The sequence below is a fragment of the Pseudonaja textilis genome, chromosome 2, assembly GCF_049901715.1.
Source record: "Pseudonaja textilis isolate UNSWEBS1 chromosome 2, rPseTex1.2, whole genome shotgun sequence".
NCBI lineage: Eukaryota > Metazoa > Chordata > Lepidosauria > Squamata > Elapidae > Pseudonaja > Pseudonaja textilis.
In genome coordinates this window covers 141,859,849-141,883,122 of record NC_141991.1, presented here as the reverse complement: position 1 = coordinate 141,883,122, position 23,274 = coordinate 141,859,849, and the positions used below count along the sequence as shown (strand labels likewise).

Here is a 23,274-nt window from a genome sequence, read left to right as displayed (position 1 = left end):
CCTTCCTTTTCCCATTCTGGACCCCAAAGGCAAGTACTAAATTGTCACACTTGCTACCATGCTAACCACACCTGTCATTCTATTAGTAAAATCACACTCTCCATTTTATTAGAAGGTAAACCTTGTCGTATGGAGGTTGACACGGGGTCAGCGCTCTCAATCATCTCTTGGAGCACTCTCAAGAAAATCCAGCCCAGACTATCCAGAAACCAGCTCCAGAAGTGCCAGCTCACCTTGAGGGACTATCAAGGGAAGGACATTCCAGTACTCGGCAAAGGCAAGTTCCTTGTTAATTTTAAAGCTTTCAAAGGCCACCTGCCTCTAGTGGTAGTTAACGGCAACCTCCCTAGTCTCTTGGGGCTTGATTGGTTCCCCTACCTCGGCCTAGGGTTAACAGGAGTCCATGCTGTCTCAGCTTCTGACACTGACTCCTTATTCACTGACTACTCAGACGTATTCAGCGATGAGTTGGGGTGTTATAACGGTACTCCCATCTCATTTGCAGTTGACCCCCAAGCAGTTCCAGTCCGGCTTAAACCTCGTAGAGTCCCATTCGCCATTCGGCCTAAACTGGATGCGGAACTGGATAAATTATTAAAGCAAGGGGTCATTGAGCCGACAGACTTCGCCAAATGGGAGACGCCAATTGTCACACCCCTTAAAAAGGACGGCAGTCTGAGAATTTGTTCGGATTACAAAACAACAATTAACTGCTTTCTACAAGTTAGCGCTTACCCAGTCCCGGTCATTCAACATTTATTGCACACTTTTGAGCCTGGCAACATTTTTGCCAAATTGGACATGTCACAAGCGTATCAACAGTTCCCTGTTGACAACCAAACAGCCGAATTACAAACTATTGTGACCCACAGGGGTGCCTTCCGGTGCAGGCGTCTCCAGTTTGGTGTAAGTGTTGCCCCTGGCATCTTCCAATCCCTCATGGAGCGTATACTTCAGGGCCTCCCTGGCGTAGTGCCCTACTTCGACGACATATTGGTCTCGGCCAGGGACAGGCCCCAACTTTTCCAGAGAGTCAGAGCAGTGTTAGACAGGTTCAGACAGCATGGCCTCAAATTAAAAAGGGAGAAATGTGCCATTGCCACTAGACAGGTGGACTTTCTGGGCTATAGAATTGACGCCTCAGGCATTCACCCCCTAGAATCCAAAGTCAAGGCAATCCATGAGGCACCCACACCAACCACTAAAGCCGAGCTACAAGCCTTTTTGGGATTATTGAACTTCTATGCGTCATTCCTACCTCACAAAGCATCAGTAGCAGAGCCTTTACACAGGCTCTTAGATAAAAAATCACCTTGGCACTGGGGACACAAGGAAGACACCGCTTTTCGCGCAGTCAAATCACTGCTCACATCAGACGCGGTCCTTATTCAATTTGACCCACATCTCCCATTAGTACTAGCAGCGGATGCATCCCCTTTTGGGATTGGAGCTGTCTTAAGCCACAGACTACCCAACGGCTCCGAGGCACCAATCGCTTTCTTTTCCAGAACGCTCTCAGCAACAGAGCGTAACTATAGTCAAATCGACAAGGAGGCTTTAGCCGCAGTGGCAGCGGTAAAGAAATTCCATGAATTCCTTTTTGGCCACAACTTCGAACTAATCACGGACCACAAGCCTCTCCTGGGTCCTCTATCCGGAGACAAGCAGACTCCCCAAGTGTTGTCTCCCAGAATGACGAGGTGGACCTTGTTCCTGGCGGCATACTCGTACAAGCTCATCCACCACCCAGGAAAAACATTAAGCCACGCAGACACCCTCAGCCGCTGCCCCCTGCCAGCTCCAGCTGAGGACCCGGCCCCGGTCCATGCCATCTTTGATGTCACCGAGCTCGACCTTCCTGTCACCGCCCTTGACATCGCCACCAAATCCAAGACGGACAAAACAATCGCCCAGGTACTGGACTGGGTGAGGAGGGGGTGGCCGGGCTCTAACCTCGCAGCCGAATTCACACCTTTTAAGACCCGTCAACAGGAACTATCTAGCTTACAGGGCTGCCTGTTGTGGGGCACCCAAGTTGTCATTCCGGCCGCGCTTCGCACACCAGTCTTAGAGGCACTACACGAGGGCCACCCGGGCATCGTCTGGATGAAGGCGTTGGCTCGGAGTTACGTCTGGTAGCCTGGCTTGGACGACGACATCGTCAAGTGGGTAAGCTCTTGCCAACCCTGTCAGGAATCCAGACCATCCCCTCCAGTCACCACCCCCACAAAGTGGGAGAGTGCCAACGCGCCTTGGTCTAGGCTTCACATTGACTTAGCGGGTCCAATACATGGCAAAACCTTCTTGGTGGTCGTAGATTCATACTCTAAATGGATCGATGTGGCCCAACTATCCATGACCACCACACAAGCGGTTACCAAGGCCTTGACCCGCCTATTCGTGACACACGGGCTACCAGATACCATAGTTTCGGATAATGGCCCCCAGTTTGCCTCAACAGAATTCAGCCGCTTTGCCACTAATCTTGGCATCCGACACATCTTCACGGCCCCCTTTCATCCTGCCAGCAACGGATTGGCGGAGAGAGCCGTTAGATCCACAAAAGAAGCGTTAGCCAGATTCAGCAAAGAAGACTGGCATCACAGACTCTCCCGCTTCTTACTAAGCCAACACTCAACCCCTTGCATGGTCACCAACAAATCCCCAGCTGAACTTCTGATGGGTAGACGCCTGAGAACTGTGTTGGATAGGCTCCACCCTCACTATTGCCCTGACACCCCTCTTGCTTCAATGACGGGGGTCAGAGATTTTGTCTTGCAGGAACATGTCTTTGCAAGGAACTATGCCGGAGACCCACTTTGGATTCCAGGAGAGATAGTAGCCATCACCGGTCCCAGGTCGTACCGAGTCCAGCTGGAAGACGGCCGCATCTGGAGAAGGCACCTGGACCAGCTAAGGAAGCGACAGGGTACCCTCGCCAGTGCCGGATCGTGGGCACAGGTCAGCCCCCAGGTGCCTCACCAAACCCTCATCGAAGACCGTTCCAGAGGCTCTTCGCCACCATCACCCGAGCCGAGGGAGCAGGCAGTAGACCGGGACTGCCCGATGGGTCCTCCGCCTGAACCATCTGATGGAGCCACGACATCGCCGGCCAGAAGCACTTCACCGGTACCAGCGCAGACCTCCGAGCGAGGTTGCACCCCATCACCAACCCTACCTGTTTCCTCGAACTCTGAGACACTTGGTAACTCACCGGAGTTACGACGCTCAGGGCGCCAGCACAGACCACCCGCTTATTTAAATGACTATGCGTGTTCGCATCTGGGGGGAAGGGGTGTTATGTCCCTGGAACTTGCCAAAGTCCCCACCCAGGTCCGTTCATGCTGCGGAGGCGTTTGCTGCCCCTCATTGGCTGGCTTCCCTCGACAGCCGGCTATAAAAGCCAGCTGCAGGGTTCGGTCAGCCGCTGTTCGCTGTGAGCCTGCTCCAGGCAGGGCTAACACGTTCAGTCCTTTATTACTTTAATAAAGTCTTGTTGCATCCATGCCCTGGTCTAGTCTCTCATTGCTCAATCCACAACACCTACAATATCTCAAGGCAAGCTGTTCCACCAGTTAATTGTCCTCACTGTTAGGAACTTTCTCCTTAGTTCTAGGTTGCTTCTCTCCTTGATTAGTTTCCATCCGTTTCTTCTTGTCTTGCCTTCTTGTGCTATGGAAAATAAGTTGAACCCCTCTTCTTTGTGGAAGCCCCTTAAATATTGGAACACTGCTATCATGTCACCTCTAGTCCTTCTTTTCTTTAGACTGGCCATACCCGAATCCTGCAACTGTTCTTCGTATGTTTTTGTCTCCAGGCCTTTAATCACCGTAGTTGCTCTTCTCTGCAGTTTTGCCAAACTCTCAACCTCTTTTTTTGTAATGTGGTGACCAAAACTGAATGCAGTATTCCAGATGTGGTCTTACTAAAGCGTTATAAGATGGTACTAATATTTCATGCTATTTTGATTTTATGCCTTTGATTATACAACCAAGAATTCTATTACATTTTTTGGCTACTGCCTCACACTGCAACAATTTTTATCTTCTGCTGTAGCAACCTTAAGAAAAATATCTATTTCTACTTACCAGGGGAAGTTCCATTGAAATGATCAACATCATTTAAAGAGAAGCAATTGTGGGATTTTGATCTGTAGGCTTCTAACACCCAGGACATTTTCAAAGCAGTTGATATATGACTTTACTCAGCTAAATGCTGAGCCTCACCAGGCCTACTATATCTGCCTTTGCCTTCTCACATCTTACAAGTTATAAATGTGTGGCTGCTCTCTTAAAGTTTATATTTCTAAAGTTCAGCATTCATGTTTACTCGTTTGTAGTCCCTTCTCTATCTTGGTATTGGGCTTCAGCTTCTAGAGTTCCTAATCAGTATGTCCATTGATTGTAAGTTTATTAACAGTATTAAGTGATGAAGTCTATTTTATAGCTTTATATTTAGGTTATTTTTTCTTTTATGGAAACTTAATTTTAGAGTTGCATAAGCATTCAGTTCAGAGAACTGAACTTGGTGACATTACAGGTTCTTCCTCATGATCAATTTAAAAATTTGTCAACCAGCCAACAGCACAAAATATCCTCTTCTCAGTGAAGAGTCTTACAGTATCTTGCCAAAGGCACAATGCCAGCAACTATTTCAGTCCTTATTTTATAGGGTTCATTAGGGAAAGAGACTGATGGATTTTCCCCCCCTGTTTCGTGCCTTTTCTTTCCACCAAATGTCATTAAGAGATGGAAGACATCAATTGATCATTCTCCTTAATATGAGAGAAGCTGGGAGGCAAACTGAGTTTTGATAGCTGATTAGATAGGCAGGTTTAGTCATCCCTCAAAGTTTATTCTGGTTTGGTACAAATGTTGCGCACACGTGAATTCAAAAGCAGCCTGAATATCAGTTGATATTTTAGGATTATTATGGTTGGTCATACAGTCAGCCAGATGTTTAGCCTAGTTTTGATTTTTTTTGTCCACCGATCGAGTCCTTTCCAATGCCTTGGGATAGGCAGATGTTGTAACAAAAATATTAAAGGTAACACTGCAGGATGTAAGCTGTTCAAAGTAACACTGCCTTTTATAATTGACTGATGGCAACTTTATCAATGTTAATATTCAAGTAGTGCTCAGATGTTTTGGGATTGCACTCAAGGCTACCTCTTACTATTGTTTTCTTTTACCACTGTCACTCTGCTTCTGTTTGCAGATCCTTATAATTTTTTTAAATTTTCTCTAGGTTTTTTTTTCTTCTCTTGTGCTGTCTCAGGTATTGCAATGTCTACTATCCATACTTTTTTTTAGCTTTTCTTATCAAAAAAGATACTTATCTATTTGAATTTTAAAGTCCCAGAGCATTTAGCTTCTTCATTTTCTATTACTTTGTCTTTTTTGTGGTCCTACCAGTTCTTGCTTGCAGGCAAGTGGTATTTCTTGCAGATATTATATTCTCCTGACTCCAGTTGATTCTGACTGGCTCACAGCATGAAAGCCAAATAACATAATAAATCAAAAAGAACACATAATGTTAACACCATAACAAAAATCTACTCAACGACATGAACATGTCAAATACCAACAAGAGGTTCCAGCCACTCTAGCTTGGGGTGATTGGAGTCTGGAAGCCTCTCAACCAATGCCTGAAAGAAGAGCTAAGACTTTAAGATCCTTCAGAATGCTTTCAGGGTAGGAACCCAGATCTCAGGGGGAACCACATTCCATAGGGCAGACATTGTGACAGAGAAGGCATGCTTCTAGGGTCCAGATAGATGGCATTGCTTGATCAATCCAGAGGATCCTAGCTCTGTTGGACCCAACTGGATGAGTGGACACTACAGGAAATAGGTCATAACCAGCACCTTGAATCATATTCAGAAGTAAACTGGCAACCAGTACAGCTCATGAAGTTGAGATGTCACATGAGCATTCTGAGTTGTACTTATCATGGCCTCCACCCCTGTATTATAGATTAGGTGGAGGTTCTGGGTGGTCTTCAAAGGGCAGTCCAAGTTGACTCCAATGCAATAATGGAATTGAGCACGTGAGTAATTGTCTGAAGGGCCTCCCAATCTAGGAAAGGGCGTAGTTGGTGCACCAAATGAAGTTATGCAAAAGTCTTCCTCGCCATAATTGCCACCTGTCTACAAAGCAGGATCTGTGAGTCCAAGAAGATTTGCACACCAGTCTTGAGTGGGTAAGTGCTACCCCATCTAAGGTCTAAAAGAAGAAATATCCCCACATCTAGGTGCCCCTAACATCCAGAACTATTCATTCTTTGTAGGATTGAGAGTCAGATGTGGTTCCTCCCTATCCAATGTAGTATTACTGTGTACTAGTAGTATAAGTATTACTATTATAGAATCATGTTACTCTGGAGTACAGGTAATCCTCACTTAACAATCCTAATTGGGATTGTCAACTTCATTGCTGAACAACACAGTCATTAACAGAAATGTCATATGACCACTGAAATTAGTAACAGCAGTTCCAGCAATCCCAGTTGCTATCATTGAAGAAATCCCACTCAATAGTTAGGCGAGGATCCACCGGGATCAGGCCATTCTTGGAAAGTGAGGGGTTACCTCCACTTCCCCTATCCAGCTATGTTTCTTCCATCTCTGCTAATCTGGCTGTCCTCCTACCCGCTGCTATCAGCTGGCCCCACTGCATCATGTGCCATACCATGTGCCACTCCTGGACTGCCTTCTTTCACACTGGTCTTCTTTATTCTGAGTAGAGGTTTTTTTTTTTTTTTTAAGAAAAGACTGGATAGCCACCTATCTGAAATATAGATTTGGGGAAGTCTCCTGTTTGAGCAAGGGGCTTGAATAGAAGATTTCCAAGGACCCTTCCAACTCTATTCTGATTGATTGGGTTCCAAAGTCGCTATGTACAGTAAATATGGTTTCCATCTTTATTTCCAATTTGATTTTTCACTAAGCCCATTAGAAGGGTTTGGAGGACAACCAATATTAAGCGTTCGAATCAGTTTCAACAGCTTTTTGTTTAAAAAGAAAATGAGGCCTTTGTGCAGTTTTTCATGGCAACCATGTCCATGATGTTTGATGTGTGATTAAGCCATCTTGTTGCATCCTTCCACCTTGATGATCTTCTTGCATCCATCCCCTAGTGGAATAACATTTGCCAGTAGATTGAATTTCCTCTCCTTCTGAACTCTGCATGCCGCATACTCCACAAATCTGTTCTGGAGCATGTGGCTGACATTTTGAAATTGGTTTAGGGTGTATGAAGGAATGCAGCAGGAAGAAGAGCTGAGTAACAGGAAGTTCCATTGCATCAGTAGAAATCCATATAATGTGCTAAATAACCTATTGCTTGAACTTGTTGAAATTTCTTTTTAATTTCTTTTTCTTTTTTTCAGATCTCAACAGCCAAGTAAAAGGAACTGAAAACAAAAAACGCTACAGTGAGATTTTCCGAAGTTTGGATGCCCTTGAAATTTCAATTGGAAATGCGTGCGTATTCGGTGTTTTTGTTGTCCTCAGCATGCACTAAAGACATTTCTTAATGCTGTTGTGAATGTGGTATGTGATGGTGGGGAGATAAGTTCTTGTAACCTGAAAGATCCAGGCCATGAGTCAACACTCATCTCTGTGGGTAGCGGCTACTAGAAAATCAAGCACTACAGATTGGGTTCTGTAGAACTAATGCCACCGTAATTTTACTGAATTTACACACAGAGAATAATATGTTTTTCAAAGTCACAGAGACAGAAATGTTGGAATTGAAGGTGATGAAAGAGGTAGTTGGTGCTATATTGCATGTACAATGTTCAAGGAACAAAATATTTTATACTATTTAACTATTCTGCTACTATTCTTCTGATGTAAATCAACTAAAATGTATGTAAAGAGCAAACTGTTAAACCTAATTTAAATGTCCACCAATTCATGATTTAGTAGAGGTGGGCTGAAGCACTTTATAATAGTTATTTACTATTGGGACTGGCTTCTGCAAGGAAATGATACTTCTTTCCTTGACCTCAAGAAATGTTTCAATCTGAAGGTTGCATCAAGACTCACTCACACACTGTTAGGACATGACTCTTTGCAGAGAAGCTTGTTGCCTTCAGTTGAAAAAAGTTTGATATTAAATCCCGAACATGATTTCAAGTATACTAATAAATTAAAGTCATTTGAATTGGTGGCAAACTTTTTCTTGTTGTTGTTATCATCGTTATATTCTTCTTTGGGGCATACACTCACTTGCCTAGCATTTTTAATTTCTGTATTTTTTTGTTTTGGACAGAAAAACTAACCAAATACTATTGTGGTACTGTAAGTACTACTGTAGTTTTCATGGGAATGAAAGATGGTACAATATGTGAGATCACAGTCCTTTTCAGCCCAATCTGCTCTCCACTGGGACAGGGTTTGTGAGGACTCACAAATATAAGAGTTACTTATAGTCTTTGCTTGTTGCCTGCTATTCTATAGATGTCACCAAAGTCTAATGCAACCTTCCCTAAGCTATGATGTATAGATATTACAACTACAATTGCCATTATCATCATGCAGCCTGGATCAGCGGCTAGTTGGAAAAGACTGGTTTTATTTTGTAGATACCAATGAATGGCAATTTCTTATTGAAAGGCCATGTTTATAGTTAGACCAAATGTAAGCCACAGTCGTACAATTTCATTTGGAAAAGTGGAGGGCGATATAAGACATTTTCAGTTTTATTATTTTTAAAGTGAATGAATGCCTATTTGTTCATTTCTGCAGGTTTGAAATAAATCATGTTTATTTATAGCTGTGGAGGTGTACATTAGGCGCACACCAAAAATAGAAATGCACACATTAGGTGCACAGTAAAAAAATGCACACCCCTCCAGAAATGTTGATCTACTACTTTTGTCAGTAAAGGAATGAAGGTCTATCCCATAATTTCCCATCCTCAGATGCCTTTGTTTGCTCCAATCAAAGGGAGGGCAATGAGAAAGTGCTGTAAATCTCTGGATACAGCTTTGAGCTTATTGCATTCTTAACATTTGTTATTCTTTTTCCTACTGTTGAATTGTGTCCAATTCTTGCAGATTGGCTGGATAGGTCTCTGTTGTTTTCTTGGCATGGTTTTTCAGTAGTGATTTGCCATTGCCTCCTTCCTATGCTCGAGACAAAGTGACTGGCCCAAAGTCATCCAAGTGGCTTTGTGCCTAAAGCAGGACTAGAACTCACAGCCTTCTCTAGCCTGATCTCTTAACCACTACACCAAACTGGCTGTCTGGTTTGAGAGTTTAAGGAACTCAAGCTAATTTGAGAATTTGAGGAACTCAAACTAGTTCCTTAATTAGGTTGTTGTTTACTGCTTGTTTGTTTGTCTGGTGTTAATCCTGGTGTTAATCCCTGTTTATCTGGGTGTTGATTGCTGGCAAAAAGTTATTCTGGTTTTTAAAGAGGGGCTTTTAAAGTTTTTTTAAATTGGTTGTATTATTATTAGCTCTTTTGAATGGTGTGTAAATGTTGTTTGTCTGTATGTGCCTATTAATGGCTGATTTGCCTGAATGCTAAGCTTCAAAGAATTACCTAGCATTTTTGGATTCAGCTTGGTATTAGATGCTTATAGTTTTCCCAATGAAACTATGGTTAAGTCTGTCTATATGTTGTGAAATTAAGAAGTTTTCATTGTGTCTTCTGGCTGCTGGTTGGTATTCATGGGTGCACTCTGCTAGTCTTTGGCCTGTCTGTCCTTTGAACTGTAGTGACTGTTATAGCCCTTACACTGCATGTTGTAGATGCTTCCTGTTTTTCTTCTTTGGCTACTGAACTTTTGGTTTACTTAAGATGTTTTGAAGGGTTTTAGTTGATTTGTGTGCTATGGTGATGCCACGTGGTTGTAACTGATTATTTCTGAGATGTTTTTGATGTATGGTACTAATGACATCTTTTTCATAGCTTGTGTTGATTGTACTGCAGTGAATTAAGTAGTCAGACACTTTTGAAGAAGTTATGTGGGTGTCCATTTTGTTGGAAGATGTTGTATAGACAGTATGTTTCCTTTTTCTGGTGTTCTGGGTTGTGTTTGTGCTCGTCTGAATAATGTTCTTCTATAGCTCCTTTTGTAGGAGGTTAGGTTGTTACTTTTGTAGTGGAGCACTTGGTTGATATGAGTAGTTTTACAATAGAATTTTGTTTGCTGCTGTTTTCTCTGCTATAAGAATACTTTCTTCCATTATGAATTTTATTCCTTTGAAGATGTTGATTTTTTAATGTGTCTTCCCTAGTTGTTCCTAAGGTTTTTTTATTATAACAAAGGTGTTATCCATCTACCAGATTCATACGCTGTTGTATATCCTAAAAGTAGTAATCACACTGATGTTCATTTGCTAGTATATTTGTCCATGAAACTGAAAATAGATAGTGAGGCAGAGGTTGGTGAGATCCATCATTTTGAGTAGTTGGATCTTGGTGCATTTGGTTAGGTCGTGTGTGTGTGGTGCTACTGCCATAAATTTTTCAATAGTTCCGGGTTTATGGATATAAAGAGTGCTCTGACATTGAATAAAACCATGATCTCCTCTTCTTATATTATTAGGTCTTTGATTTTCTGTAGGTACAGTAGTTGGGAGTTGATAGAATATTTACTCCCCTCTGTAAGATGTCGAAACTTTTTTGTCAGTTCTTTAGTGATGTTGTATGGTGGGGTCCCTGATAATGATACAATTGCATGAAGAGATATGTCGGCCTTGTTTTTGGTATCCATAAAAGCAGGGTAGAGGAATCCACTGCTTTTCATCTGCCACTGTTCTTCTTTTGTGATTTGGCCTTTCATGATTAGGTTGTTCAGGGTTATCTTGATCAAGTTGTCTAGTTTCTGTACTGGGTTGTTTCCAGGGGTGGGATTCAAATTTTTTAACAACCGGTTCTGTGGGTGTGGCTTAGTTGGTGGGCATGGCTTGGTGGTCATGTGACTGGGTGGACATGGCTTGGTGGTCATGTTATTGGCTGGGCATGGCCAACTCTATATCACTCACATCGAGGCATGCACCTCCTCGCCTGGCCTCTCATGACATTGGGGATATTACAGTAGTCATAAGTGTGAAAAATGGATATAAGACACTTTTTTCAGTGCCATTGTAACTTTGAATGGCCACTCTACACAAGCAAAGTACCAGCAAAGGAGGGGACAAAAACTCTAGAGAAGTTCCTGAGACAGGAAGTCTAGTCCTGCCAAGAATGTAGTAAGGGTTAACAGAGAGGCAGTTTCTATAAGCAACACCGGAATGTTTCCTTCCTGCCTTCCTTACAAGATTAGGCCAGTAATTTCTTCTAACAACCGGTTCTCCGAACTGCTTAGAATGTTAACAACCGGTTCTAGCGAATAGATGTGAACTGGTAGAAACCCACTCCTGGTTGTTTCTAACTGGAATATAGGTTTCTTTGTTGTCCAGTAATTCTTTGGCTTTTTGTATACATTGTGTTTTGTCCAGGATAACTGTAGTATGGCCTTTATCTGCTGGGAGGATAATGATGACTTGGTCTTTCTTTAGGTTCTGTCTTCTGCTTTGAGTTGGTTCTGATTCTGTGTCCTTATAGTTTGTGATATAATTGTATGCCTTATGTTTTCTTGGGCCCCTATGGAAAGCCCTTAGAAAATGCTTCTAACGCTGCCAAGAATTATAACTGATTAGCATCATCTATGTTATGTTTGAGGCCTGTGATGATGATGATCATGATGATGCTGATGAAGAGGAGGAGGAGGAAAATGATCATGAATGCTCACCTCAGATTAAATAAACATCAGCATTTTCTAGATAACCTCAAGAACCAACTGGAACAAACCATATTCCCCAAACACACTAAAATGCTGACAGGCACCATCAAGACTGCATCCCAAAGACAAGCTGGAAAAATAAAGAAAATGAAAGTCCAAACTAAACTGTTCAAGCTAAATCCCACAAGCAACCAGGTACCTGAACTGGAATGAGTTGTGAATATGTTCAATGGTTCACTATCCACTGCAAAACACAATGTCCTACAGAACAGCCTCAACTATAACATAGATGATGCAGTGGTTGAGGTGAATTAACATGAAAAGAATCCTAGAGGATAATAAATATTATAATAAGTAGAGAAGGACTCTCTGTCCTACATTAGGGTTAAATTCTGCCTCCCAGCTTTTCACAATGGTATGAGCTGTTCAGTGCTGTTTTGTACTAATGGAGAATACTGCATTTTTCCTTTTAATTAATTTCTCCTATTGATTTTTTCCAATTTCTAGGGCAATTGAAATGTTTAATGATGATGCTGATGACAACAGGAATGAAACTTCAAACCCACAGCCTGAAATAGTACAGGTAGAAATAAAAGTTATCTTAATTCTGGCTAATAATAATAACAATGTGTGCTGCTGACCCCACTTTTCTTTAGGAAAATACTCTTGCCACAACTAGTTGGTGACATAATTTTTTAAAGACATTTTTTCAGTTATAACTATTATCACGCATGTATCTGCTAATAGGACTGTGTCACATGCATTTATGCATTGAGATGATGAAACGTGGAAGTATTCTGCTGCTCTTGGGAGTCCTTAGTTGGTAGACGATAAAAAAGTTGGGCACTGCATAGTATTTTTGCATGTCTATCTCTCTGTTTTTCCTCCCTTCCTCCCTCCCTCCCTCCCTCCCTCTTTCTTTCTTTCTTTCTTTCTTTCTTTCTTTCTTTCTTTCTTTCCTTCTTTCTTTCTTTTCGTTCTTTCTTTCACATTTATATCATTAAAAGTTTTACTTTGATATTTTGATTTTGCTGGCAATCAGAAAAGATTCAGATCCTAAATTATGAATGGCTTTCTTTCTTTCTTTTTTGCCAGTACCTAAGGGGTGGAACATCTATGTAACCTCAGTAGATTTCTTATTTGCAGAATTAGAAATGGTCAGATACTCTTTCCTTCTTTTTTTTTTTCAAATTGCTTTTGAATTTGTATAGTGCACGAGTGTCAAACTCACTGCATCACGTTGCCATCATATGACGTTTCATGACGTTTTTTGCATTTGCAGAGCTGGGAGGGGCGTGGCCTGCAGGTGATGCATCCGGCCCATGGGCCGCCAGTTTGACACCCCTGGTCTAGTGAGTTCATTCCTGTGCTTATGAGTACAGGTAGTCCTCAACTTACAACAGTTAATTTAGTGATTGTTCAGAATTACAGCAGCACTGAAAAAGTGACTTATGACCATTTTTCACACTTTGACCATTGCAGCATCCCCATGGTCATGTGATTTACATGCAGATGCTTGACAACTGATTCATATTTATGACTGTTGCAGTGTCCCAGGAGTATGTGATCATCTTTTGTAACATTCTGACAAGGGAAGTCAATGGGGAAGCCAGATTTACTTAACAACCATGTTACTAATCTAACAACTGCAGTGATTCAATTAATCAAAACTCACTTAATGACAAAAAGACAACTACAGGATGAGAAAAATGACTTCAATCTTGCGGGACTTTTCAGACCATGACATGGTGCACTTCTTCATACAACCTCAGATTGTTGCTAGAACACTAGCAGGGGTGTTCTCTCTGGTCATATTTGCCTCCTTGGTGACTGAAGGATATCAAAACTTGACAACCTCTTCCCAGCTACATTGTATTTTTAATGATAATGGGGCAGCCTGCTGCTATGGCATCACAGTCGGCGTACTTTCTTTTCTCCAGTGTTTCCTCTTTTTGGGCTGTGATGTCTATGATACTTGCATTACTAATCACAAGTTCAAGTATGCTATTCTTATATTGGATGTTACTTTCTCTATGACATGGACATGCCTGTGGTTTATTGGATTCTGTATCCTAGCCAATCAGTGGAACCGGTCAACTCACTCCTACCTGCTGGGAACTAGTGCTGCACGGGCTAGCATTGCCTTTGCCTTTCTTTCTGTTCCATGCTGGGGATATCTAGCCTATCTGGCTGTGAAAAACCTGTGGGCTGAGCCACCTGTGCCTTATAAGTGGACACTGGATGAAGGATCTGTTGCTCTGACCACCCTTTCTACATCCACCACCACTTCTCTTCCCAATAATATGGGGTTCCCTGAAAACATGGGTGCAGCTTCCTACCCATCCACGCCTGTACCCCATCGACTAACTTTAATGAATACTGATGACTAGGCAGTTATTTGTTCCTGTAGTAAATAAACATTTTACTAAAAAAACAACCCCCCCCCAAAAAAAAACTCACTTAACAAATTTCTCATTTAGCAATATAAATTCTGCACTGAGTTGTGCTCATAAGTCGAGGACTACCTCCTTTATCAATTTTTCTACTGTATTAGAAGGGCTGTTGCTCTGTCCCAGATTCCAGATAGCATTTTAGCTTTAGGCTTATGCTCCCCCCAAACTATGCATGTACATGTGGACAATACAAGGAACGCGGTGGCTCAGTGGCGAAGTTGCGGAGCTTAGTGATCAGAAAGGTTGGCGGTTCAGCTGTTTGAATTTCTAGCGCTGCAAAACAGAGTGAGCTCCCGTTACTTGTCCCAGCTTCTGCCAACCTAGCAGTTCGAAACCACATAAAAATGCAAGTAGAAAAATAGGGACCACTTTTGGTGGGAAGGTAACAGCGTTCCATGCACCTTCAGAGTTTGGTCATGCCATCCACATGACCACGGAGATGTCTTCGGACAGTGCTGGCTCCTCAGATTTGTAACAGAGATGAGCACCAACCCCCCTAGAGCTGTAAACGACTAGCACGTATGTGCAAGGGGAACCTTTACCTTTACCTTATAGACAAATACATTGATGATGAAAACGAAAGCAGAAAACAGGAATGGATATGTAAATATATGTATTCTTGTAAATGTATTCTGCTCTCATAGAAGGAGGAGGAAGGGTTGTTGTTAATTCATAGAATACTGGAAAATAGGAAATATATACAGCTAATTCTCAGCTTATAACAGCTCATTTAATGACCATTCAAAGCTACAACATCACTGACAAATGTCACTTTTTTCACACTTACGATCGTTATAGCATCCCCATGATCCTCTGATCAAAATCCTCATATTTTTATTTTGCAGACAGATGAACTTTTTTGTAAATATGAAAAAATTTTGGAAGCAGCAGATCCAGGAAATATGTCAGGTATCTATGGAAGAATTTAACTGAAATATTTGGCATGAATTTTGATTTCCATGATTTCATTTCATTTCAGAAACCATGTATTTGGTTTCTGCTAGTACTTTTCAATGAAGGTGGTGGAATAAAAGTGTTACATCCCATTGCCCTCAAATCCTACATTTGGATTCCAGGTCACATATTGATTATGGTAACTATTTTGAAAAGCTGGAAACTAGAGTAGTCAAAGCCTTAGTCTGAGCAGCAGCAAGTTATGAAGGTCTTAGTTTGGTGACTAAAGGTGCTGTCAAAAAAATTATAAAGTATCTTATCATTAAAAAATATAGCTGTATAATATTTTTACCAATAGCCTACTACCACCTGAACAAAATGGCAACCTGCTTATACAGTGTACCTGTTGAGGTATTCCCCGTTAAGAGAATGAGTGCACTCAGGGAAACATAGTGAGAGTGGTGATGAATAACACACAACCAGCACGCAGGTACACTGAATAGTAAAATGTAAGTTTTACTTCTTGTAAATGGGTAAACAAAATCCAACAAACAGTGCAAATCATACGCGGTTAAAGTAGTTAGTATTCAAAATAATCAGTCCAGGGATAATCCAAAAACGAAGTTCTTTTCTTTACCAGTATCATAAACAAAGTTCAGTAAACAGAGTTTGCGAATAGTTGCAAGACTCACAGCAATTCAAGCAGAATGATGATAAGGCAAAAGGCAAAAAGAAAGCAAAGGAAATGCAAAAAAAAACCCAAACCAGGTTTCTGGCTCCATCTTATGGCTGTTGGAGGAACCTCAGCCAATCACAATTACAACATTCTCTTAAAGATACAACAGTATTAAATGACTATCCTGGTTTATATATTGCCAACCTAACTGTTAGGTGACTATCATTCCTAACAGTACCAATGTCTAGAGTTGTTATGAGCTGGGCAGCTTTTCTGAATGTGATTTGTAAATAAATAATTTACATTATGATAATTCTGTTTTTTCTGTGATTACTAAAAGTGTAGTCTATCTCCAAAAAGCACCATGTTGGGGACCAGTTACCAACCTTCGCAACTTTAACACTTGTGGACTTCAACTCCCAGAATTCCCCAGCCAGAATGGCTGCCTGAGGAATTCTGGGAGTTGAAGTCCACAAGTCTTAAAGTTGAGAAGGTTGGGAAACACTGAGTTAGAATTTCTAATCAGGGCCAAGGAGAGCTAGAGTGTTTGTAAAGGAGGTTTCAATATGAACTGTCTCTGTTTCAGTCACATATTAAGTTCAGACAACATTTTTCAGCTAGAAAGCAGGGAGAAAGCATTTTGGAGTGGTGAATTGATGGCAGTTTCCAATAATTTATACAGATCAGGTAGAAGACGATAAGGCTTCTAGAAATAAAAGGATTGATAGGGAGGAAAGCAAGGTCAAGCAGTGGAAAAGGATAGAGGTGTATTGTCACACTGACCATTTAAAATAGAAGAAATTACAAAGATTGAAAGGGGAAGTAATGAGTCTCTGAGGAAAATGAAGGCAGAGAAAGGTTGCTATAGAAGGCTTACAGTTTTCCATAAAAGTATTGCATGGGTTTACACAATGTATTAAGACATAAACCAGCTTACAAATCATAACAAATGTGTTCACAGATGCTAAATCATGTAAACCATATAAAGGCTTGCTTCAGTGTGTAAATCTAGCCAGAGTAGTTCTGCGTTCAGGTCTAAGATTCAAATATGTTTGTCCTGAATATCCCTGACACAAGAAACTTACTCAGACTGTGAGAACTTTGGCCTTCCAGGGACTGCTGAACTGCAGTAGTAAACAGCTTCAGCCAATATAGGCAATGATGAGAGATTTACAAATTATAATTCAGCAACAGCTAGAAGAGCACAGGTTTTCTGTTTGGGCAATAAGAAATTCTGAAACTGTTAATAGGTCAGCCCTTCGTTAAGAAAAATACTGATTTAGTTGGCTGTGTTCTAAATTCAACCTGTTAATTTTCTCAGTTGAAGAAGCTGATGAGATGCTGATCAAATGTGAAGGTGGTGTAGAAGCAGCCCTAAAATATGCCAAAATGTGGTGTAAATACATCAAGGAGCTGTTGAACTGGATAGACAAACGTATTACTTATGGTAAGTATATATTTTTTGTCAACATCTATGTTTTATAAAAACTTGGTAAATGACTTTGACCCGGTCGTTCTTCCCCTCATAGATTACCTATTCAGATAACATACTTCCAGATTTCTTCAGTAATGGGACTGTCACTGTCCCTCAGACCATCATGAGATTAAGAAAGCAGAATTTTGCATTAGAGTGGGGTGTACGTCTTACAAACAGCCACAAAGATAGATTTCCAAAATTTTGAGATTTTATCCAGCTCAGGAGAAATAAGCTTCCTGCTCTTATCATGGATTTCTGATGAAGATTCAATCCTTTCATGTGTTGGTTATTTGCAGAAATTGAATTTGCAAAGAACATTCTGAAGATAGCCGAAGCTGGAAGAAATATCATTCTTTCTCAGGTAATGGTTTCAAGTTTTGTCTTCTGTGTGTTCATTTTGCAATCCATATCAAATTTCTTTGATGCAAGTATTACAGAGAGTTTGTACACAAACATAAACATTGTCTTTTAAAATCATCCTCTATATGATATGTGTGGGCAGGAATGTAGAAATCTCGTTTTCAGGCCCCACTTTAATAACAATCTTAATAATGAATTTATCTCTAATCGCAGAAGCATAGGTAACAATTATTTATATAAGAATAGCATGCATGCCCCACTGACTGTAGTTGTTGAGGCAAAGTGGACTTTACCCTCATAAAAAGACAACATGTGAGCAAAACATTGGATGAAGCATTTTAAATAAATGTATGTGCTCCTGATAAATTGAAAGCCTGACACCAATGATGTTTTAAGTATTATTTACATTTAACAGTAAGAGCTTAACTTATGTAACTAAGAAAGCTAAGTAACATTCAGCCATGTTCTATCACAGAGTTTCCCAAAGAGAACAATACTCCTCGACTTACAACCATTTGGTTAGTGGGTAGTTTGGAAGTGGTCTAGGTTTCATAAAACTTCATACTGTCAGGTTTACTTCAAACTATGGCAGTTGCTGTCAACCATTGTTGTGTGGTTGGCAGTCTTAACAAAAGAAGTTTAATCTCTTGGAAGCACCAGTGCTTGTGATACCCAGAAAGTTGTTGTATTACTTGGATAATTTAATCAAGATATCCTTGTTTCACATATTAATATGTCAGCATTAGTTATGACTTATGCATAAACACTGAGCCTAACGCAGGGATCCCCAACCCCCGGGCCATGGCCCTCTACTGGGCTATGAGCTGTTCAAAACCGGGCTGCCCGAAGCAGCGGGCAAGCGCATGCACAGGCACTCCATTTGCATGAATGGTGGGTACGAATGCACAGTGCACATCGCTCATGCAAATGGAGCTGCGCGCACACATGTGCTTGCCCACCACAAGGGCCATCTCCTCTCTCCCCTCCCACCAGTCCACAAAGCCAGAAAGGTTGGGGATCTCTGGCCTAGTGAGTTCCCTGGGCTAACAAATGACTGCTATGGAAACGTGCCTCAACTACCCAAGACTCATGCCAAGAATCAAAAGCCTCAAGTTTAAACCATTGAGAATGTGTACCTGTTCCTTTGACCTCTGCACTGCAGAGAGAAGCAGCTGTTTTGTGTGGGGCTTCATCCTTGTCTCCTATATGGATTCTGATTTATATTAATCCCAGATGTGAAGCCTGGTACTGTGGCAATGGCACTGAGTGCAGAATGAAAGCACTATATTATAAAAATGAAAAAGGATGTGTGTTATTTCTTTTAATGCTGGATCTGACAGAGAGCCTGGGAATGACTATCTCCTGTCAGCTAGAATGTGATTGTTCTAGCAGGTTGGTCAATACTTTTGTCTCCCCAGAACGGTATGCCTCTCCAGAGCCTCTATACCCTGGTCATGGAGCATGACATAAAGGCAGGGAACGTAGCCATCGACACAGCTGGAACGTTGCATCTGAGAGAATATTATGAGGTACATCAGTTTTCTGATTTAGATAAAGCATCCCTTAGCAAGAGCAACAATTTAAAATATCCCATGAGTCTATCAGACTAGAATCTTGGTTCTAAAGAGATTGTGACTGGAACAACTGCATTTGAAGAAGATGGAGCTGGGAAATAGAAATGTAATGTTAAAACTGAGGGCATTGGTTTGATCAATTTTCTTCAAGTACCCATATTAATTCAGTATATGGTGGGGTTGATTTTTTTTTTTCTGAATTCCTGCTTCATACCACAATCTCTCCTGCTATCTACACCTAACAGTCCTCTTTCTGTTGTAGCCTCTTTGGGCCAAAAGGAATGAAATTGAGAAATGGCGGAAGGAATTCAAAGATCAGTGGCAGAAAGAACAGAAAAGGATGGTAAGAGCAGATCAAGGGATGAAGTTGCAATCAGGGTTGGTCTTTTGACAGATATGCATGGGCCAAAGGTGCTAAGGTGCTATAAGTGCTGCTGTACATTCAGGATTTTAAATAAATTTTTGGGCAATGGAAGTTCAGGTTGGGAGGTAGATTAGGAAAACCTTGCTTAGAGAGACTGGGAGTTTTTATCCCAGAAAGTACCAGATATGGACAAAGGGTCACATCAATGGCTTCTGTGTAAAATCATATTTCTTATAACCTGAGTAGACCATATCTTCACATTGAAAGAAAGTGCTCTATTATTTTTCCAAGGCGTCTGTTCTCAGGAACATTACTTCATAAATAAAATTTCCTTTTCCTTCTACTTATCAAGGTATAGATGAAAACACTTAGATGATAAACTGCCAACACTCATTTATATTTTGAAGTCAATTTAGAATACAGGTAGTCCTTGACTTATGACCATAACTGAGTCCCAAATTTAAGTTGTTAAGTGAGACATTTGTTAAGTGAGTTTTGCCCCATTTTACCACCTTTCTTGCCACCGTTATTAAATGAATCACTGCAGTGGTTAAGTTGGTTGCATAGTTGTTAAGTGAATCTGGCTTCCCCACTGACTTTACTTGTCAGAAAGTCTCAAAAGATGATTGTGTAACAGTCATAAATATGAGTCAGTTGCCCAGCATTTGAATTTTGATCACGTGACTATGGAGATGCTGCAACTCAGAGGCGGTATTCAGCAGATTCTGACCAATTCTGGAGAACTGGTAGCGGAAATTTTGAGTAGTTGGGAGAACCGACAAATACCACCTCTGACTGGAGGTTTTACAGTCTCCTTCCCCTGCCATGCCCACCAAGCCATGCCCACAGAACTGGTAGTAAAAAAAATTGAATCCCACCACTGCTGCAACGGTCATGAGTGTGAAAAACAGACATAAGTCATTTTTTTCAGTGCCACTGTAACTTTAAACTGTCACTAAATGAAGTGTGGTAAGTCAAGGTTTATCTGTACCTTGCAAAGAAGTTGCTTGTGATTTCTAGATGTCAAAATATTCAGTTGTCGTACTGTGTGAGCACATGTATCATAGTCAAGATTAAGATTCTGTAATGCTTGGAAAGTAAGGACAGTGATAAATAAACAACCTCCAACTCTGATAACTTAGCAAAATCTGTCTTCCATCATCATCTAAAATCAATTCAGAGTTGTGATTATTTTTAAGCTGCATTTTGAAGGTTGGGCTATAAAAATTAGTGACTAATGAAGGTGAATGTATGTGTCCCAGGATAATGTTGCAGGACCGAGTCTGGGTCAGTCACCAGAACCAGATTGGATCCTGCTACAACAGGGGTGTCAAGCTCAATTTCATTGAGGGCCACATCAAGGTTGTGTTTAACTTCAGGGGCCGGGGTGGGGGTGGCCAGGATGGGAGTGGCCAGCTTGATGTCACTCATGTCAAGGGCACACAGCCCTCCCAAATTCCATTTTCACTGGCAGAGGCACCGTGGGCCAGTCCCTCACTGTTTCCAGGGTGGCCCCACAGGCCAGATCTAAACACCCCTGTGCTACAAGAATTACTCTTAAAGCCTCAAAAAACACATGGAGGGCATTTATTATTAGCATTATTTCTGAGTGTTGGGACAGACTACCCTTTGGTTTTTTTCTGAGAACTTCATTCGAGCTGCAGATGGCCAAGTGACATAAAACTGGGAGCCATGGGGATCGGTCATAAGTGTGAAAAACAGTCATAAGTCACTTTTTTCAGTGACATTGTAACGTTGAATAGTCACTAAGTGAACTGTTGTACATCGAGGACTACTAGTAATACAAATACATTCAAAAAGGCATTCAAAAACAAAGCCTATAGTAGAGCTATTTACTGCCCAACAACAGTTTGCCTCTTCTAATTGCAGAATGATTCCTTGTCTTCGATGCGTAAATCTCGCCTCCATTACCTCCAGCGCTGTGAGGATTTTGAAAAAGCCAAAGTGCAAAGCGCCAAAGCAGAAGAAGAATTCCAGGCTGTCACAAATAGTGGAAACAAGCAATTGGAAAAACGGCGGCGTTATCGAGATGAGGCTCAGTTAAAGGTATTGGTCTTGGGACTTAAAAGTTAAGTGCTCTGCTTCTTCAATCTGGTCCCCGAAGCAGACGCTGAGTTTGAGAATTCAGGTCCTCATGACAGCAAGGAAATTATGTAGAAATGTACGGGGAAGACACAGAAATGAATTACAGCTTTTTGTAGGCTTGCTATAAACTTTTGCTCTTGCCGACCACATATTTATCTGGATGCCACAGATACAGATATGGGAATGTGTCATGTAGTAAAAGTTTGTTAACTTATCAGAAGTGATTTTTGAGATGAAATTTTAAAAAATGACAGCTCCTAAGAGTTGTACCATTAATTATCCTGATTCTTGACTTCTGCAGATACTGCTCAATTCATTTCACCTGCCACAGTTTTGTCAGACTAGTAGTCTCAAAGGTGCTTTTTCAAAAGGCAACTGGACTATGTTTTTTTCTTGAGGAAGAAGATGTTCAGAACTGATGAAGCTTCTTGGGTGAGAAGCGAAATATCTTCTTCCTCAAGGAAAAAATATAGTCCAGTTGCCTTTTAAAAAAGCACCTTTGAGACAACCATGTCTTGGATCTCCATAGACAGTCAGACCAGTACTTTGCCTCCTTCATTGAAGTTTCTTCCCACTTATGAACCTGTTAAAGTTGATGTGGAAGAACCGGCCACTTAATCTGTAATTGTGAGCGGCCATTTGGGAATTCAAGTGGATTTGGGGCCTCTATAGAGACCTTTCTAATCCTATGATAGGAAACATGGAGTTTCTTTCTCGTCATTCCTAAAGGTCTGTAAAGCTCCTTTTAAAGACAGTTTTTATTTTACTGGGTCTTCAAACCCCAGCTCAAGTTTTATTGGCATCCATTTTAGCATTACTTTCCGATTACAATTGTTGTTTTTAACATTTATTTTCTTTTTAATGTTGTTTTTATAATGTGAATGTGTTGTAATCTGCTCAGAGTCTTTTGAGTTGGATGAGCTATTATTAAATACTTAAATAAATAAATGGTAGATAAAGCACTGAATTGCTTACAAGGTATACTTTCAAGAAAGAGAACATGCTGCTTTTAATCCAGCAGAAAACAATGAATTCCACATTATGTGAGATCAAGCTGTTTGTTTGTTGAGCTAGCACAACATTTACTTTGTGGTGAACATTTTTCTTGTTGATGTTTTTTTGGATGCTGGGGAGAATGTATGTGATCAAAGGAAAGTTGGAAGGAATCAAGCTTTGGATTCTAGACTTTTCTCTAATGGAGAAACAATAAGCTGGTGTGGCTTAGAAACCAGTGGTAGTTTATTTATTTTATTTATTTATTTTTGTCAAGTGATTATAAGATATAAGTATAAACATAGTTATGAATAGATGAAATGGATACATATAAGAAACATAAAAAAGAAACAATAGGACAGGGACGGTAGACACATTTGTGCACTTATGCACGACCCCTACACACCTCTTAGGAAAGGGGTGAAGTCAATAGTAGACAGTCTAAGGTTAAAGTTTTTGGGATTTGGGAAAGAAACCACAGAGTCAGGTAGAGTATTCCAGACATTGACCACTCTGCTGCTGAAGTCGTATTTCCTGCAATCAAGTTTGGTGAGGTTTACCTTAAGTTTGTATCTATTGTTTGCTCTTGTGTTGTTATGGTTGAAGCTGAAGTATTCATTGACAGGTAGCACATTG

The 23,274-nt window shown here is 40.9% G+C and overlaps 1 protein-coding gene and 1 pseudogene across 9 annotated transcripts in view; both read left to right on the top strand.

Annotated features, from left to right (window-relative positions):
• The window catches only part of GMIP (GEM interacting protein), a 73,629-nt gene that overhangs the window by 26,440 nt on the left and 23,915 nt on the right, over nt 1-23,274 (top strand). For all 9 annotated transcript variants that reach the window (XM_026713768.2, XM_026713766.2, XM_087925533.1 and 6 more), the window contains 8 exons: nt 7,390-7,483; nt 12,249-12,324; nt 15,040-15,103; nt 17,086-17,211; nt 17,538-17,602; nt 19,020-19,130; nt 19,438-19,518; nt 21,430-21,606. In XM_026713768.2, the coding sequence (XP_026569553.1) occupies nt 7,390-7,483; nt 12,249-12,324; nt 15,040-15,103; nt 17,086-17,211; nt 17,538-17,602; nt 19,020-19,130; nt 19,438-19,518; nt 21,430-21,606 (794 nt within the window). The remainder of the gene's footprint in view (nt 1-7,389; nt 7,484-12,248; nt 12,325-15,039; nt 15,104-17,085; nt 17,212-17,537; nt 17,603-19,019; nt 19,131-19,437; nt 19,519-21,429; nt 21,607-23,274) is intronic.
• LOC113444864 (synaptogyrin-4 pseudogene) lies at nt 13,375-14,162 on the top strand (annotated as a pseudogene).